The 18246-nt window shown below is 41.3% G+C and overlaps 2 protein-coding genes and 5 non-coding genes across 7 annotated transcripts; 5 read left to right on the top strand and 2 right to left on the bottom strand.

Moving 5' to 3' along the window:
• Positions 1 to 320: 320 nt before the first annotated feature.
• LOC117134809 lies at positions 321 to 432 on the top strand. Its single transcript, XR_004458856.1, has one exon. It is a non-coding gene; the product is annotated as a U5 spliceosomal RNA (small nuclear RNA).
• Positions 433 to 534: 102 nt separating this feature from the next.
• LOC108600458 (probable chitinase 10) lies at positions 535 to 14824 on the bottom strand. The gene is made up of 8 exons (XM_017988047.2): positions 14746 to 14824; positions 14551 to 14623; positions 6322 to 6403; positions 2826 to 4294; positions 2659 to 2770; positions 1625 to 2595; positions 1358 to 1559; positions 535 to 1303 (listed from the first exon to the last, which is right to left on the bottom strand). Exons 2-8 carry the CDS (start codon positions 14551 to 14553, stop codon positions 1101 to 1103), a joined length of 3042 nt encoding a protein of 1013 aa, XP_017843536.2. The 5' UTR covers positions 14554 to 14623; positions 14746 to 14824; the 3' UTR covers positions 535 to 1100.
• Trnac-gca lies at positions 5021 to 5092 on the top strand. Its single transcript has one exon. It is a non-coding gene; the product is annotated as a tRNA-Cys (tRNA).
• Trnac-gca lies at positions 5255 to 5326 on the top strand. Its single transcript has one exon. It is a non-coding gene; the product is annotated as a tRNA-Cys (tRNA).
• Trnac-gca lies at positions 5607 to 5678 on the top strand. Its single transcript has one exon. It is a non-coding gene; the product is annotated as a tRNA-Cys (tRNA).
• Trnac-gca lies at positions 6181 to 6252 on the top strand. The gene has a single exon. It is a non-coding gene; the product is annotated as a tRNA-Cys (tRNA).
• Positions 14825 to 16351: 1527 nt separating the features above from the next.
• Positions 16352 to 17693, bottom strand: LOC108600471. The gene is made up of 2 exons (XM_017988085.2): positions 17395 to 17693; positions 16352 to 17336 (listed from the first exon to the last, which is right to left on the bottom strand). Exons 1-2 carry the CDS (start codon positions 17616 to 17618, stop codon positions 16778 to 16780), a joined length of 783 nt encoding a protein of 260 aa, XP_017843574.2. The 5' UTR covers positions 17619 to 17693; the 3' UTR covers positions 16352 to 16777.
• Between the last annotated feature and the right edge of the window lie 553 nt (positions 17694 to 18246).

Raw genomic sequence — 18246 nt, 5'->3', positions numbered from 1 at the left:
TTTTTGGTTTATGCTTCTTAACTTTCAGCAAAAGTGCCTATTTTTGGGGATCGATAAAAGAACAAAGTTAACAAAAATCTGTATTTAACTATCTGACAAATAAAACATTCTCTATTTTGTGAAATTTTAAGTTCTGTTGCCTTTCCAGTTTTAACACTGCACACAATAGATGGCGTCCCTAACACGCACGCGCATTCGCTATGCGCAATCGACGGTGGTTGATTTGCTGGTGTTCGTGAGTATGCAGCACGACGCTGCTTACAATTCACAACTTGTTCTAGCAGCAAATACATGTAGAGTTTGCTGTAAACAGTTTGTGGGTACTCTGGCTTCTCTTCAGTTGTCGAATAAATCTTTCGCCTAAGATTTCCGTGGAGAGGAGCACTCTAATGAGTCTAAATTAATTTTTGCTAGTGCCTGGTTGCAAGATCGGGCCATTAATAAATATATTACAATTATAAATAAGTTACTGAAAGCTCTGTGTATTTTTGTAGTTTTATTTTATTTAACTAAATAATTATAACGTATAATACAAATTTTATATTAAAACTTGAAAATTTACAACTTTCGTTAGTGAGCGGGGGGCAATAGAATAAAGTTTGTTTTTATTTGCATATTTTAATTTTGTTGTTGTTGACAAACTATTTCCGATTTTGCACAAGTAATTTTGCTTGTTGTTTTCCTTTTCTTATGTGATTATCACAGTTAAATATACAAAAGTTAACTCGCTTTTATACACTTCATTTCGTTTTAAAACTCAAATGAGAATTGAGCTTGTGTTTTAAAATGCGGAATGTTGTTGGTCGGTCAGATCGAAAGATGTTTGTAAGTGTGCATTAGTTTGTTTTTGTTTTTCTTTTAGCTAAAACATAAAAACTACTTACGACTAATTAAACTTACGTTTAGTACAAAAATTTCAGCCAAACTTTAGCAAATCGTTTGAGTATTTTCGGATTAGTATGTGTTGGGGGTAGGCAGCAAAAGTAATTCGTGGCAGTTTTTGCATTACAATTAAAAACTAAGGCATCATTCATAGAATATTAACAACTTGAAAAGGACGACAATGCCTCTTCAAAGCTTCTGAGAATTCAAAACCACGCTTAGGGCGCTTCCGTGGGGGCGTGGCAGCCCTCAACATTCTCGGGCCAATCGCAGACATTCTCCTGCGTGTTAAAGACCAAGTTGGCAGGACATGGCATATGATGCTTGCGCTCTCCCTCGCACATGTAGTAGTGTGTGCAGTCGGCCCAGTCCTTGTGATAGCTAATGTGGCCATCCTCCTCAGCGCAGGTGACCTCATGAGCTGCATTAAAGAGATTTTAGATAATGGTCATCCGCTTAATGCTTAAGCACTTACGATCCTTTGTTGTATAGGCGCCTCGTGGTCCGTGCGACTCATAGGGTCCGTCGTAATCCAAGGTTACCTTGTAGTCCTTAAGCTCCTCATTCAGAGCAGTCAGCAGTGGGTACTTGCCATTGCCGCAGCGCCCAGAGAAGTCGTCCATATCAATGGACCAAACCATAATGCCACCAAAGCCTTGCTCCTTCAACCACTCAGTCTACAAAGCCACAAACGGAAATGTTAAACTCCAAAAGTAACACGAAATCAATCTCTTCAACTTACTTTTGTCTTGAGTGAACGTTCATCATCGAAGCCCACCCACTGGTTGCCCTTGTAGGCGAACGGCACCTGCTGCTCCGAATCCCACACCAGCGTGGTGTTGTCTGCGGCCAGGAACGTGCACACCTCATAGTAGCTAAGGAAACCAGCTTCATTGGTAAACTTGCCAGCCTTGCCGCCGCCTGAAGAGGGTGAGCCTATATCAAACTGCGTGTCGTTCACCAGCTCAAAGCTGCGTCCATATGTGGGCATGCCAATGAGCAGCTTCTCCTTAGGTGCGCCCTGCTTCACCCACTCGCGAGCACTGAAGTCCACAGTGAGCTTCTTCTGGTAGCCAGTAGCTGCCTCTAAGGCGAACAGCGGGGAGTTGTGGCCCACGGTGCGCTCCCATTGTCCATGGAAATCATAGGTCATCACATTGATAAAGTCCAGATACTTGGAGATCTCGGGCACATCATAACCAGCAGCTATAGCTTCAAAAGAAGCAGGCACGGCAGCAGTCAGAAGCAATCTAGGCAATCCAGAGGACTTGGCCTCGCCCTCGAAAGCCACACGCAGCTCACGCAACAGATTCACATAGGCAATGCGATCCTCAGCACCACGGGGATACTCCCAGTCCACATCCAAGCCATTGAACTTGTAGTCACGCAGGAAATCGATGGCCTCATAGACAAACTGATTCATGCGGAAAACGTTTGAGGTGAGCTCCTTGAAAGGTGTGGAGCCAAAGGCCCAGCCGCCAATGGCCAGCAGTATTTGCAGATCAGGATTCGCCTCGCGCAAGGCAATAACACTCTCGTAGTTCTCCGGATCATCATCAGTGGCTTCAGTCAGCTTGTAGTCCTGCAGCGTGGCAAAGGCGTAGACGACGTGTGTGCAGAGCTTGGGATCGATGTTGTCAGGCTCGAATTTGCCGGCGCCAGGACGCTTGGCAGACCAGCTGGTCAGATAACAGAAGACCTGAGCAGGACGTGCTGAGCGAGTGAAAGAGAAATTAGCTGGAGCTGCTTTACTGAATGAATGCTGGGATTACTTACTGTTCTGCTCGACGGCGTGAGCACCGCCCTTGATGCGCTGCTTCTTCTGCACCTGTGGCTTGCGTACCTTGCTAATAATCTCATCCACAGATATTTTAATGGGTTCGGGTTTCTGTAAGCCAAATGTTCAGTTTCTGTTTAGAGTGTAAGCAAATTTGTGCACAAACCTCTTCGATGTCCTCAAAGGTAGCTGCGATTGCCGTCCAGTTGACATCCTTGGCTTCCTTGCCACGTGAGATGCCCAGCAGCTCTTCACGCATGGCGCCAATAAGCGGATACTTGACATTGTTGCCGCACACCTCGCCCTTGAAGTCGTCCATGTCGATAGTCCAAACCATAGCACCACCAAATCCATTCGACTTGATCCACTGCATTTTGTTGCGAATAGCGCGCTCATCATCGAAGCCCACCCACTGATCACCATCCACCAAGTAGGGCACCTTCATTTCCTCATCCCAAACATAGACAGCGCCATTGAGCAGCATTTCGCAGATTTCATAGTAGGCCAGGAAACCGCTTTCCTTGGTGTAGACGCCCTCACGGCCACCGCCAGTGGCGGGTGCATTGGGACCATGCTTGTCCGTATTAGCTAGCGTGAAGCTGCGTCCATAGGTGGGCATGCCAATGACCAGTTTCTCCTTGGGCGCACCCATTTTCACCCACAATTGTGCGGCGTTGTCCACCGAAAGCTGCTTGCGCCATTCAGAGTCCGATGAGGGCGCATACAATGGAGCATTGTGTCCAGTTTCGCGCTCCCATTTGCCATGGAAATCATAGGCCATCAAATTGATAAAGTCCAGATAGCTGGCAATGGCGGGCACATCATAGCCACCACGCACATTGTCAGGACCCACGGGCACAGCGGCGGAGAGAAGCAGACGTGGCTGTTTTGCCTCCTGGGCCTCGGCCTCGAAGGCCTCACGCAACTCCTTGAGCAACAGCACAAAGTTCTTCTTGTCATCCGAACCCTTGGGGTACTCCCAATCCATGTCCAGACCATCAAAACCACGCTTGCGAAGGAAAGGTATGGCCGAGTAGACAAAAGTCTGGCGAGTATAGCGCGTGGCAGACATGTCCTTGAACTTCTGTGTGCCGAAGGACCAGCCACCAATAGCGAGCAGTATCTTCAGCTTGGGATTGGCCTTGCGCAAAGCCATCATGCGGTCGTACAGTCCGGGAACGCCATCCTTGGTCTCATCGTTGGACTCGTAGGAGCTCAGCTTGCCCTTCTTCAGCCAGCCAAAGGCAAAGATAATGTGTGTGCACAGATCGGCGGGTATATCCTCTGGCACGAATTTGCCAATCTTGACGCGATATTGCGACCAATTGGTGTAGTAGCAAACAATCTTTGGCGTGCCATCATCAACCTTGGTCTTCTTGCCCTTGAGCGATGAGCCACTGGCAACAAGTGCTGTGCCCCCAGCTGCTGCTGCTGCTGCTGCAGCGGCAGCACCTAGCTTAGCCTTGGAACGCAAGCGGGTGCGTCTAACGCTGGTCGTCGATTCGGAGAGCTGGTCGATGCGCTTCTCAGCGACGGGCGTGGATTCGGTTGACTTCTTGGAGGTCTCCACCAAAGTGCTGCGCGTTGAGCTGCTGGCCACTGTTGTGGGACGGCGCAGGCGTCGACGCGTCTTGGCTGCAATAAAGACAAGGCAGAAACACATTTGAATTGTAAATTGAAACATGCAGACAAGCAGATGAGCAGCCCACCCAGCGCACACAATAGACAACAACAACAACAACTTGACCTTGCCCAATTTACAGCATTGTCACTTGAACATAATTCGAGTGTATCTTATAGCTTGGCAGCTGTCTCTTTGGCTAGGCATATTCATCAATCCATTGCCATCATCTCAATCGCAATTGACTGTCAACTACTTGAATGCGTCGAGTGTTGATAATTTAAAATTTATGTTTGATAAATTAACATTGATTACAAGTATGCCAAGTGTCTCGCTGCAGAGGCAGATTAATGCATATCGTGACGTCTATAAGTTGGCCTGCCAGTATAATGAAGACACATGTACGTATTTGTTAATGATACGTGCTGTTCTTAAATACTTTTGGCAATTAAATATTTATTGTGTACCGGTTATGCATAATATCATTTAAACTTTTGTCTTCCAGCTGAAAAAACACCTTTTTACGATTATGGTATACGCATTCGCCTGAAGAAACCTGTTCAAATACAACTCTCTATATTTGTAACTCATTTCGTTTAATGCACCTCTCACCTCTCACTGCGCACGCCCACAAACCGCAGCAGCTAATAATAGATTTGAGCAGGCGTTCTGTTTGTGAATACGTATGTTACCCTTGCTGCGGTGGCTTTACTTGCTGTTGAGTCGCCAGCAACACAACTGGGGATATAGCTCAGTGGTAGAGCATTCGACTGCAGATCGAGAGGTCCCCGGTTCAAACCCGGGTGTCCCCTTGGTAAACTTTTTTGTTCTAATTCTTATTTTTATCAATTGTGCTTTACTCTTTTGAAGTGGATACTGATAACAGCAGCCTAGTTATAATGCTATATTTATATTTTAACCACAAGTACCTGCTACTTGTAAGCTGGGCATACTTGTATTGGAGATCACGCCATGGGGATATAGCTCAGTGGTAGAGCATTCGACTGCAGATCGAGAGGTCCCCGGTTCAAACCCGGGTGTCCCCTTGTTTAAATCTTTTTATCGACAATAAAGAATGCCTGATTAGTCCTTTCAACGCAATAATAGACAAATTAAATTGCTTACGGTATTGGCAAAAACAATTTATTTTTAACTGCAGTCATAATAATTAAGATAATTGCCATACATAGTTGTCTGTTTTAATATGTGCATTTAAAATGGCGAATTATATTTTAAGTGCACTATCTAAAGGTTAATGTTTATTTCATGTTGTTTTAAGCACCTGCACTTACTTTAGCTTGCTGTTTAGTCAGCGCTTATACACATGGGGATATAGCTCAGTGGTAGAGCATTCGACTGCAGATCGAGAGGTCCCCGGTTCAAACCCGGGTGTCCCCTAATTTTTTAATATTTTTCTTTTACAAAAAATTTATTTTTTATTTTATTTTCTTTGTTTTTTTTGTGTATTGCATCTATTGTATTGTATCTAATAAATATCTAATCAATACTGACACGCTATGAATTCATTTATCAAAAAGTTGTTTGTAAATTGGATTACTCAACGCATTTGTGAGCAGCTGCGTCTTCGCTGTGAGTTTCTTTTGCAGATTTAACAATCCGTTGACCACAGCGCAAAGTCATTTAGGAAACATGTAGCTGTTACGTGATAATGATGCTGATAATATTAATGACAGCATAAAGGCAACATCAACATCGACAGCAACAAAGCATAACAGTTACAGTCGTTTATCAACTTCCGCTCGAACATGAGTTGAGTGAGTGTTGTTTGTAGACGCGTCAAGACACCCACATAGAGATATAAATATGGCAATGGAAGAGTTGCAAGTTATGTCAAGTTATCGCAGCTGTTCTTTAGTAAATTCTAAAGGCTTATATAAGTGGGGATATAGCTCAGTGGTAGAGCATTCGACTGCAGATCGAGAGGTCCCCGGTTCAAACCCGGGTGTCCCCTTGGTAGACCTTTTTGCTGTCTGTCCCGTCCTGTCCTGTCGTTTACTTAATGTTTATTTTGAATACTTACTCTGCGCACTGTCTGTGGCAGTTGAGAGCAAAACAATCAGCAGACATATCACAAAAGCAATTCGCAGCAATCGCGGTGGCAGCTGTGAAGTAAAGAGGAACAAAAATCAACATTTAATATTTAAATGTGCAGGGCTATTAATCACAGTTATGTGTTGGATGTTGGATGCGATGCGATGCGATGAGATAAAATGATTTATGTGGGGGGCACGTCAACTTTCAGCAAATTACGTGGCACTTGCTTTGAGGCCTGTCAGAAATTCAGTTTAATTTGCCGTCTCGAGTCTCGAGAAGGTCGCCGCACATTCGTCATACACTAAAGTGTTGGCCCTACCGCCGCCAGTCTCCAGTCCAGTTGCGCCCACTGGTTACATGAATACGCGTCCAACACTTGACATTGACCCAGTTCACGACCTGGGCCACAAACAATGGGCACAACAAACAAATGCTCGATTGCTTCAGCAACAACTAATTAAAATTGTTGAGTGTATGTATTTTTTTTATTCATTTATGCATGCTTTTATTGTTAATGTGATAGTTAGGCTGTGATTGTTGGCAGCAGCACACTGTGCCAATTTTTGGGGTGACATCTTCAAAAATTAATCAGCTTCATATTATTAGCCCATTTGGCATTTGAGCAATCATGACAATGACAGAGACAAAATTGAATTGCGAGCGAGCAACTTGACTTTGAATACAAATGTCAAAGCTTGAAGCTTACAAAATTGCCATTTGTTTAATTACAATAATAATATAATTTGTATATAAATGGAAAGGTAGTTAAAATTGAAGCATTACCACTCAAGAAACAGTAAGCTCAACGCCCACTCAGGCGGTTTGCTTTTATTGTTTTTAAATCTATAAAAAGAAAATAATCTTTTACCGCCAATCTACAATCTAATAACTACGCATCTCCAATGCATAAAGATCTTAAAGTGGGTTAAAAACTAGTTGTCATTTGCATCTAATTTCAAATTAATTAAGTATGCTAATAATAATAAAAATCTTTCCATTGTATTCGAAATTTCAACTTTCAAAAGTTGCATGCAAAAAACCTTCAAAATTACTTAAAGAATAAAGTTCAAATTAAAATTTAAACATACGTTTAGCCCCAATTGGCACTATAAAAACTAAACAGTTGCATTAATTACATCAGCTATTGATTGACTGCTTATCTAACCAGCATTTAACAATTGCATGGCGACCTAGTTTCAACAGCGATTACCTCTCACCTGCTTAACATGCAGGCGGCGTCATTAAGAACAGCTTACACAACTCAAAAGGGACTGTCAGCCGGCCAACATAGAAGACAGTTAACGACACGACGACAGTCAAAGAAATGCTCAAAATTGGCACAATCGTGAGTCGCTTGCCAATTGGCTATCAGCAGAATTACAGTTAGAGCAGAGATTTGTTTGTAGCTTTTGTTATTTTGTCGCATGCGCACGCCAAGGTCGCAAGCTTGAGAACAAAAGAATTTGACTTTTAACAAAAACAGGCACAGTCATATATCTTAAGATATACATATATAGTTGAGCAGATTAGCTGACATATCAGGCCTTAGATTACTTGATTTAAACGATGCGAGAAAAAGTGAAACTGGTTTGCTCGCTCAGTGACTGCGTGACTATTTATTAAAAATGTTTTGAAAAAAGGTGGACGACTAACAAAAAATAAGCGCATAAATTAAAAGAATCTGACTGCGCAAAAAAATATTCCTTGTCGTATTTACCGGCAACTGGACCAACTGGTTTGAACACCGCAGCTAATGTCAGACTCCGGCTAAGGCAGCGCGGAAATGAAATTAAGTGAAAACATAACTAAATGCCTTTCAATTTCTTTAGCGCGAAAGCGAAACGGCTTAGAATATGCCTAGCCACCACGACTTGAGGCTTAGTTAGAGTCTGTTTGGCAAATCATTGTGGCATTCTTCAATTGCACGCGCCACTTACGTAAAGCATTTGTTGTTGTGGCTTAAGCTCTGCTTGTGGCTGTGGCTGTGGCTCTGTTGTTGCTATTTCTATGGTTGGCTGTCCATTTCGGGCAATTGTCCAGTTGCCAAGCCTTCGCCAAGTACCATATGTCAGCTGTGGGGAGCTGTAGCTGGAGCTGGCGTTTGTTACGACAGCGTTAAAAGTCAATAAATAATAGAGAAACAGAGTGGGAGAGTGGCTGAGAGAGTAACAAGCAAACTGCATACCAAACTGCTTACAATTGTCTGCATGACTTGCGCAAAAGAAATATTGTTAACAAACGATTGCAGAAAATTAAAGAAAATTTTGCCACAACACTGCGCACATTTGACACATCAGCTTGCCATACAGACACACACAGACACACATACACATACAGTCTCATTGAATATCAATTTGGCACGTCTTATGATCTCTGTCGTGTTTTCACTTGGCTGCAAGAAAGCGCAGCAATTGCAATTCATTTGCATAAAAAATTGTGAGCTTTCAATACTTTCAACATGCGGCTTGAATTGCGTAAAGTTGCATTAATCATGCAAGCACGAGCATGAGCGCGCGCCCGTTTGTCGCTTAAGTCATTCGTTTAGCTGCGTCAAATGCATTTTGATATGCAATTTATTGAATATTTCGGCGAGGCAGTCAGCTTATATACTTTGTTGTTATATTTAATTAAGTTGAGCTGAGTTGAGTTGAGTTGAGAGTTTTGGGCTGCTGCTGCTTCAATGAAATTAAGCTCAAGGTGAGACGCGTGTAAAAATACAAACTGTATAATAAAGAAAACATAAAAAACTGAGCATGTAAAAGCGAAGAAAATCACTAGCGACATATGCTGCTGTATATATAAATGCGTTATGACTTAACGGCAGTTAACCGTTATAATCAACGTTTGGCAATAGCACAAAATTTGAATTTTTGATTATTGATTTCTGGCGCTGAAAGCAGCCTAAACAATTGAGTTAATGCACCTGTCCTGCCACCAGACGACCTTGCGCAATCGAAGCAGGCTTTAAAAGCCAAAGCAATGCAAAAAGAAAAGAAAAACAAGTTTAGCGCTCTCAACACGGCGGCATCAACGTCATGAGTCAATGCTTGTTAACAGCAGCGCGAAACTGGTTCACTGACCAATTAGAATAATGCTACAGATTGCGCATACTTATGTATATAGTATATGGCTTGCAACACGCCGACTGAACGACTGTAAGACTGTCCGACTTTTAGGTGTGGCACAGCAGCTACTTCCTGCTTGTGTAGCCCTGAATCAGCCACCCAAAATGCCACAATTAAGCTGTTAAGTCGAGCTAGTTTGCTTTAATTTAAATCAATTTTTTAATATGCCAGCGAACAATGAACAATTTAAATTGCTTTTGGCTTGTTTATAGCTGCTGGCGGCCTATAGACAAAAGCCGTGTTAAAATCACTTGGCAACGCATCCATCAGATCCAGCAGATGCAACAGATGCACGCAGCTAGGCTTTTAATGGCCCAAACGTGCGCGCAGTCCAATGAGACAATGACTCAGCTCTATAGCTGAAGCTGAAGCTGATGCTGTCTACATTTATGTGGCCATTATTCTTTTGGGCTGCAATGCCAAAAGCTGAGAAACTGAGAAGTTCTCAACAGTTGACTGCACAGCGTTTCCGTTCCACTGCTGATGATGATCTGTTGCTGTTACTGTTCGCTGTTTGCTGCTGAGCGTTTCCTACATGCAATGATTCTCGTTCATAATGTCAATAAAATTTATGTACATTTCTGTGTCTGTCTGTCTGTCTGTCTGTGTGGCCCAGTCACATTTGCAGACTTGAATTGGTGGTTGTGGCCTCGTCTAGAATTTGGCAATTTGTCAGTGTCGCATTAATGTTAATGTTGTTTTATATTTTTGTTTTTTACTCTGTCCGTCTGTCTGTCTGTCTGTTTGTTTTCTATGCCATGCAACCGCTCTAGCGTCAAGTATTTGCCTCGGCTGGCGCAACAACAGACCCTCAGCCAACTGCTAATTGTAGTTAACGGGCTGGAAAACTCATAACGCATAAAAGTCGCTTGACTCTTGCATTTTTTTTAGCTTTGCCTCCACGTCAAAAGGTGTTGCCGCAACTTTCTTTAGTGACACATGAGCTGCAGCTCTACTGCGTTTTATTGTTAACGTTATGACTCAAGCAAGTATCCAAAGCTATTCAAATATTAGTTACAATAGTGGACTAAAATAAACAAATACAGCTTTAAGCATGCAACACTCGATTGCAGCAATAACTCTTTGTTTTTCCCTTTAGTTTTCATTATCCCACAAAAATTGTCAAAAAGTTCGAGTATCAATATCATTTAAAATAAAATATTTATTTAAATAAAATCATTTAAAATAAAAATAAAGCATAATAAATTAGAATTACAAGCTATGGTAATGCTTTTGCGACTAATTAGAGAGAAAGCAATTGTGAATTTATTTCCTTGATAAATTTTAACTAATAAAACTGGATATTTATATATCTAAATCAAGAAACCAATTTAAACACCTTACTCTTTTTATATACATATAAGCAAAGAAAAAAATAAACTCAGATAATTACTTATATAGGATGTTTACTGATCTAATTATTGCCGCTTCATTTGGCTATTATTGCCTTAATAAATTTGTAAACATCTTGACTATTTTTGCTAGTTTTAAAATATATTTTTAAATAGAATTTAAAGGAATATATAACAAATCAAATAAATGAAATAATTTTTAAGTTCAAAACAAAGACTTTAGATAGTCTTTGATGTTAAGTAGCTCTCTGTTCTCTGCTAATCTATGGCAAAATAAAAGCCCCACAAATTTATTATTTGCTAGAAAATATTAATTACTTATATTTTGTACCTAAAATAATTTGCATATATTTTATATGATTTAAGTGCTTTGAAGGCTTGCTGGGGGCCAAGTAATTTTTTGCGCTTGCTATTTTCACTTGAATTTTGATGAGCGCGACAGGCGCCCAAAGGCAGCGTCGGCAATAAGGAACTACTAGCTGCCCGGACATTATGTCATAGGCAGAAACACACACACACACACACAGAGAGAGACTAATACTATGCATGTGCACAGCAGCAGCAGCCGCCTACTTACGTAAATCATACATGCGCTTTTATTAATAAACAAAGCGACAAAGAAAAACAAAAGACATGGAACAGCAAAATACACAAAATACATGCACACTAACACACTGGCAACACACTCCCATGTGTGTGTGTGTGTGCAGCGCATCAAAGTGAAATTTGTGTTATTTGCAAGTTAATGCCATAGTATGAGCTTTGCTTTCTTTAGTTTAGTACATGTATTATATGCAAGTAAGTATAGCCTACTATGGGCATTGTTCAACTTTAACCTTTTCTTAGCTGTAGCCATAATAAACTCGTTTCATGCGTCTTTTTTTTTAAATAAACAATCAACTTAAGCTTTAATAGCGATATTCAAATTGATAGACGTTTTGGCGTTGCGGCTCGAAACTCGAGGCTGGCCAGTTTTATAGAGCGGCTATATGGCTATATGGCAGTGGTGTTTATGGCCTAGACATCAGGCGTTAGCGTTAGCGTTATTAAGCCAAACAATTTTATGGCATTGTCAGGCAAATTTATTGCCAAATGCGGCTACTTGGCCAATCATATGCATCGACTGCTGGATAAATTTAATTGTCTTGGAGACAGCAAATGAAAATAAATTGCAATACACAGTTAATTAGTTTAATTATAAAAGCTGCCAAACGCCCGCCGATTGCACAACGCTTTGAAAGTCTTTTATTTCTTTTTGATTAAGCAGCAGCGGCTAGCAGAGGGCTAAGCGTTTTGTTTATCATTAGCAGCGCTCAGTGATTTGCGCCTGATAATGCTCAGCAACGTTTTCGAATTTGATTATGTTGTTGCTGCCTGCAGCGCTTATATATACATACATTATCTTTTTTTTTTAGATTTATTTATATAACAATAAACAAGTTTTGTACTTTGTGATTGGAGTTGAAGTTAAAACGGCAGCGGCCCTCGTTTTTGATATTTTTTTCAAGACTTTTTGCTACGTTTGTTTTCAGTTTTTGTCAACTGGCCAACTTGACATATGATTGATATATTTGTGTGCATAATTAAGTTCATTATTGTAAGACGCAGGCTTTTGTCATTGAGCGCTCATTTGGCTTTAAAAATGTTTGTTTGCTTAAGGTTTTGTGACGCACTTCCTGCTCTAAGTTAAATAAAAGTTTGTTGCCTAAGTCTTTTGTTTGTACAGTTCAATAACCAACTGATGCTAGTGTGCATTTTAAGATTTGTTGGTTTCTATTGATTTAGCGTGCTTTAAATTCGCATAGCCAGCAACTTGAAAGTGAATTGCAATTTGTATTGTTTAAACAACAACAAAAAACAAAAGTCAACTGCCGCTACCCACTCAACGTCAGTTGCAGCTGCAGGCGGCCTATTCAGGGCTAGGCCAAAGCGACTGTGACTCGCTTGTCTTAGATTAAACAACAAATAAATAAGTAAATAAAATAAAGTAAGCGTGATGGCTGCGAGCTCAAATATTAAAGTTATTTGCAAACGAAATTCCTTCTAGAAAACGTGAGCAAAGTTCGCTTTTCTGGTTCATGGACGCTCAAGCTATTAAAATAAATTGAGTTTTAATTTAGCATAACTGCTGATTGGCAATAAACTTGGTGTTAAAGGCACGCATCCGTTAGCTAGCCTCATATTACGCATACGCCGAGTTGGCACGTTGCCAACTTCCGACAGCAAAAGGAAAAAACAGCAAAGTTTGTTGCGTTGTGTCTTTTAAAGGGTGAAAGTCTGTCTCCCATGCACCAAGCGCAATTATTATAGTTATATACGAGTGTGTGTGTGTGTGCTGGTATTTCTCAAATGTAAACACGAGTTGAGCAGCTCGTAAAAGCTGCTTTACTATTTGAATTGTTTGTTTTACAAACCAATTCTGCTGCGAGTGTTTTCATTCAATTGTCAAGCCTTCAAGCTTCGAGCTACGAGCGTCACTGCAAATGAAAGTGAGAGTTTTTCAGCTACAACAATAAGAAAGAAACAAACTGCTGCACATGTCAGTCACGGCTGTCAATAGCGCGTGTCTCTTTGCCGCTCTGTGGGCGTGCCCCTAACTAATTAACAGCTGCCAAATTACTATGAAAGTTAATAAACAAAAACAAAAAGCGCAAAAGCGAAAAAAACGCTGCAAATTAACATTTCACATAACAACACAATAATTTATTACTTGGCATTTGACTGACGACCCGAGCACTGCTCCAGATAGTAACAATATTATGACTATAATGGATTGGCATATAAGTAATACGACGCAACTGCGGCAACATTAATGTTTAATTTATAAACTCAGCTATTGCTTTTGTTATTTTGCTTATTTCTTTCGGTTATTTTTTTATATTGCTGCTCACTTTTCCACACGCTTCGAGACTCGTTTGAAACCTAATTTTTTTTTATTTATTTTTTGCGGGTTTTTCAATTTTGTGCGAGACCAGTTTTGTGGTTTGCTTGGCCAACGATTTGCCAACAGCAGCGACTGACTGACTGGCAGGCAGGCAGTCTGTATGTTATTTTAGTTTTTCCATTTTTCCATTTTATTTGCAGTTTTATTTTTCGCTTTGCAAATATTAATTGTTGTAAAACACACACACACACAGACAGACAGACAGATACGCATACAAAGCAAACTCGTTATTGTTGGCAACGACTTTTACTTGAGTGTGCCAAAACAAGGCGTGTCCAGCTTAGCTATTGATGGCGTGCCTATTAGCTGACCATTATTGGCTAAAATGAAAAACTGTTTGCCTTAAGGCAGCCCAAGGAAGTAAAAACGTAACTAAAGCCACATGAAATTGAAATTGAAAGCGAAAACAACAGCAGCAGCAACGTAAATATAAAAAAAAGGTTTAAAAAATAAATTAACGCTTGATAATTTAAATACAGTTGTTTTTTTTTATATTGTTGTTCATTGTCTTTGACAGGTTTGCCTTCAACTTCGGTCAGACAGAACCCGTAAAGCGGCTGCTTTTCACACCACTCAAGCTAGTCAGCCAGTCTAACTGTCTGTCGGTCTGTCTGTACGTTCTCCAGCGCCACCACATTCATTTTTCCATTCGCTGTCTTTCGAATAAACTTATATACATATATATATATATATGCATATAGTTTGGCATGCTTTTTGTTTTCGTTCTGTTGTAAATATGATAATCGTTCTTTGTGGGCATGCCTGACACACTTAGGGCCTAAACTTGCACTTACCATTTTATAGCTGTAGGCTCTTTGTTACTGCCTGTGTTCGAACTATAACTGTATGCGGCTAACTTTTGTTGCACTGTTGAAAATACAATAAGTATGGTTTATTTTATTGATTAAATTTATTTCAGGCACTGCACAAACACTGCGCTTAGCTTCTTGACACTTTCAAAAACTGTTTTGAACTCCTGGCGTACTAACCGTTACTCGCTGCGAACTCGCACGTTGGACTGAAAAACTAAAACTGATTTGTGCGCAAACGCGGCCAGCTGCCAAGACGGCCAAGTCGAAAACAAAAAAACAAGCCGAACTCGTGGCTCAAAGTAAACGCGCAAATTGAGTGAGCTCTGAGCTCTGAGCGCTGAGCGTAGCGGCGGCCCCCAGCGAGAGATTGAGTTGTTGTTATTGTTGTTGTCGTTGTTGCAGCCAACACGTACTAGCGCCTTATACGCACAGCAGCAACATAAAAAAAAAAAAACAACAGTTGCTGCTGCTGTGAGCTGCATGGAAAATTTAATTTTTGCTGCGTTGCTTTTGTGCCGCTCTTCGCAAACGGCGCGCTGTTAACTGCTACAACATTAACAGCGCTGTTAGCTGTTAACAGCTGCTGTAAGCTAACAAGGATTGATTGCGGCTGCTGTTTCGTAAACGAATTTACATAAATATACAATGCCTGGGCTGCTGTGATGATTTACAAAAATATTTAGTCAACGCTTATGCATTATTTAAGCTTAGAAAGCAACAGTCATTTACATAAATATATTCGAAAGGTTTACAAAAAAAAGCTCAATCGATAGACACGCCCACACAATTACAATTGGCAACGCGGAGTGGACTGACTGAAAGCGAAAGTGCGCGCTGTTTGCTTCACATGCAGCGAGCATTGCAAATTCTTAGCTGCAGCTTCTTGAAGTCTGCACACGAATTTCACTGCCTTTCACTGCACATTGCTGGTGCAAAAGTAAATTGCATGCCATAAAGCTAAGCATCTGCTTTTGCTTTTATAATTGTGCTGCTGATTGTTGTTGTTGCTGTTGCTGTTGCTGTTGTAATTCTGTGCCAGTTTTCACAAAGAAAAGCAAATGAGAAATGGAAATGCAATGCTCTGTTTCACACAAATTTCACACCAGCCACGAAGGCCAAGCGATGGCCAAATGCGTATCGCGCACTCGGCTTATAAACGTTAAGAATTGATCTTTGTTCACACACATGTTTTGTTTTTTTTCTTATGCTAAGTCAGTTTTGTGTCGAGTGCATTGACTGCTGACGGCCATTTTGACTTTGGCTTTCGAAACTGTTATACCAATTGAATATCAAATCGGGCAGTTTAACCTTCACTGCTGCGCATTCGGCAAGTTCGTGTCTTTAGTCTTTTGTTTACATACATAGCTACACACAAATTGAAAGTGAAATTTCATTGTTATTACTCTGGTTGTAGTTGCTGTTGTCAGCCTGTGTGATTTTGGTAATTGTTGAAAAAGAAAGGCACTCACTGGACGACAACAACAGCAACAACAACAATAACAACTTATCGCTGATAAGAAACGTGATTTAATTTTTAGTTGAAAATTATGAAAATCATATGTCGCTGTGGTTTTCACTTTCAGTTTGCCCTTGCTAGCAGCCCAGCAGGCATCTGCTACATGCGGAAGCCCTAGCAAGCCCCTAAGATATAAACTGTAATCGTAATTGCTGCAATTCCTGTTTCAGCTTGCGGAAGAACATTAACGAAACTGGAACTGGGCGTTGCCTTGGAACTGGGCGTAGGGCACAAATAAGAATTAAGAACTCTAAAGCTTTGTTGTGCATGTTTTATTTAGCAGAAAATATAAATATGCTAAGCAAATGATAGTAGGGTATTAAGTTTAGTGTTGCGCTTCCGAGCATTGTCTTATTTTTGTGTGTGTGTGAGACAATGAAGTCACTTTCGCTGTATCTTAGAGTTTCGCTCCACATATCTGCGCTCCAAGTAGCTGCTGCTTAACTGAAGCTCACCCGGTAGTCGAGTGCGCGTTGTCGCTTGTCAGATTACGATGATTGATGGGAGCGCCGCAGCGTTTGACGCTTGAATCTTTTGTATGCCAGCCCACTGCCGGATGTGTGTTCTTAGAATTATCAAGGTGAACGCTTATGAACACTTCACAGCTAACGCATTGAAATGGCAACGCCTGGGCACCCTCGGCTTGAGCTCAAGGTATGTCCATGCATTGCGTGCTCAATGCGCCGGCTGTGCTTAGTATGCATAGAGGCAAGTGGAACTGCATTCGGAGCTGAGCGAACTACTCGATGTGGATGGCACATAGAACTTCGATCTGTGTATGGCGCGCAGTCGCAGCCGCTGCAGCACAGGCTTAAATATGCTGTAGCTGCTAACGGGCGTTAGCTCGGTATCTGCGCGTAGTCTAGGCCTGCTGCTGGCTTTGGCAAAGGCTGAGCTGAGCTGCTTGAACAGCGCGTGCAGCAGCTTGCGTGGCTTAGCTTTGGATTTGCTTGGCAGCAAGATAGTTGCTGCTGCTGCTGCTGTTTGCTCTAGCGACGGCTGTGGCTGTGGCTGCGCTATTGATGCTGGCAGAGGTTGCTGCAGTCCTTCCAGCACACGCTTCAAGTCACGACGCAAATGCCTAAACTGCTCTGCTTGCTCCTGTCGCTGACGCTGACGGCGTGGCGGCGGCTTGGGTGCTAAGCGACGCTTCAAGCGCGGCGGCGGCAGAGGTGGCGCACTTGGCACCGCTGGTCTTAGCTCGCTTACTAAGCGCAGCGCGCTGCGGTGCGCGCTTTTATGCAGACGCCAACTGCAAGACAAAGACAAAGCTGAGTAGAACGATTGATGCCACTTACACTTACACTTACCCCACTGCAAGCAGCAGCACATTGTAGACGGGCAACGCCAGCAGACTGTGCAGCAGCAGCTGCAGGAAAGGCCACTGCTGCCCCGTTGGACAGTGGGCGCTGGCAGACAAACTGCTGCTGTTCTTAATGTTGTACAACTGCAACTGCCAGCTGCTGTCGTAGCCATCAATTGGCCAAGCAGAGAGCAGCAATGCCAGCGGTATAAATAACGAGCAGGACAGCATGTTCTTTAGTTTTTTCTAATACAAATGTTGAGAGCTGTAAAATGTGAGCTTAGAGTTACAGCTGTAGTAGCCTACTGCTAATTTAAATTATGTTTTCCATTTTTGTAATTTATAATTCTTTATTTTTCACAGTAATTGTTGTTGTTGTAGGTTTAAAACTTTGATTCATATTATTGGCTTATTGGTAAACGCTAAATATGACTTAAGCTGAAGATTTCATGAGTTGTAAGTTAGTGAAAATAATTACAGACATTCATACATGGTACTTATGGGCTTGGCTTAACTAAATGTAAATGTACTTGCAGTAAGTTAATGTGTCTAAGTGTATGTACGTGTGTGTGTGTGTGTAAAGAGAATTTCAAAAAACAATCGAGTTGAAATACATATATGTATATCTTACTAAACTATGACAAATTGTTTAAATACGTTTGTTTCTAGAAAGTGCATCAATTTGTTTTTTCTTTTTTTTAATTTATGCATCTGTTGTTTTAAGGAATTTGTTGACTGTTGTTCTTTTGGTAAATAAATACGTGTCTGTATCTGTGTGTACATATACAATCATACATCGCACATAAAATGCATCAAAAACTGCAGTTTCTAAATTAAAATGGCAGTTGTGTTAAGTATT

This window comes from Drosophila busckii, chromosome 3L (genome assembly GCF_011750605.1).
Source record: "Drosophila busckii strain San Diego stock center, stock number 13000-0081.31 chromosome 3L, ASM1175060v1, whole genome shotgun sequence".
Lineage (NCBI taxonomy): Eukaryota > Metazoa > Arthropoda > Insecta > Diptera > Drosophilidae > Drosophila > Drosophila busckii.
The sequence above is the reverse complement of the archived record's forward strand: the minus strand, read 5'-3'. Positions and strand labels throughout refer to the sequence as shown.

What these genes read in the sequence shown, in the direction of transcription:
- LOC108600458 (XM_017988047.2), bottom strand. An exon ending in CCTTTGAGGACATCGAAGAG is followed by an intron (nt 2,771 to 2,825) that starts GTTTGTGCACAA and finishes TTTGGCTTACAG; the next exon opens with AAACCCGAACCCATTAAAAT. An exon ending in AACGTTCACTCAAGACAAAA is followed by an intron (nt 1,560 to 1,624) that starts GTAAGTTGAAGA and finishes GTGGCTTTGTAG; the next exon opens with ACTGAGTGGTTGAAGGAGCA.
- LOC108600471 (XM_017988085.2), bottom strand. Translation starts at nt 17,618, where the DNA reads ATGCTGTCCTGCTCGTTATTTATACCGCTGGCATTGCTGCTCTCTGCT. An exon ending in GTGCTGCTGCTTGCAGTGGG is followed by an intron (nt 17,337 to 17,394) that starts GTAAGTGTAAGT and finishes TTTGTCTTGCAG; the next exon opens with TTGGCGTCTGCATAAAAGCG.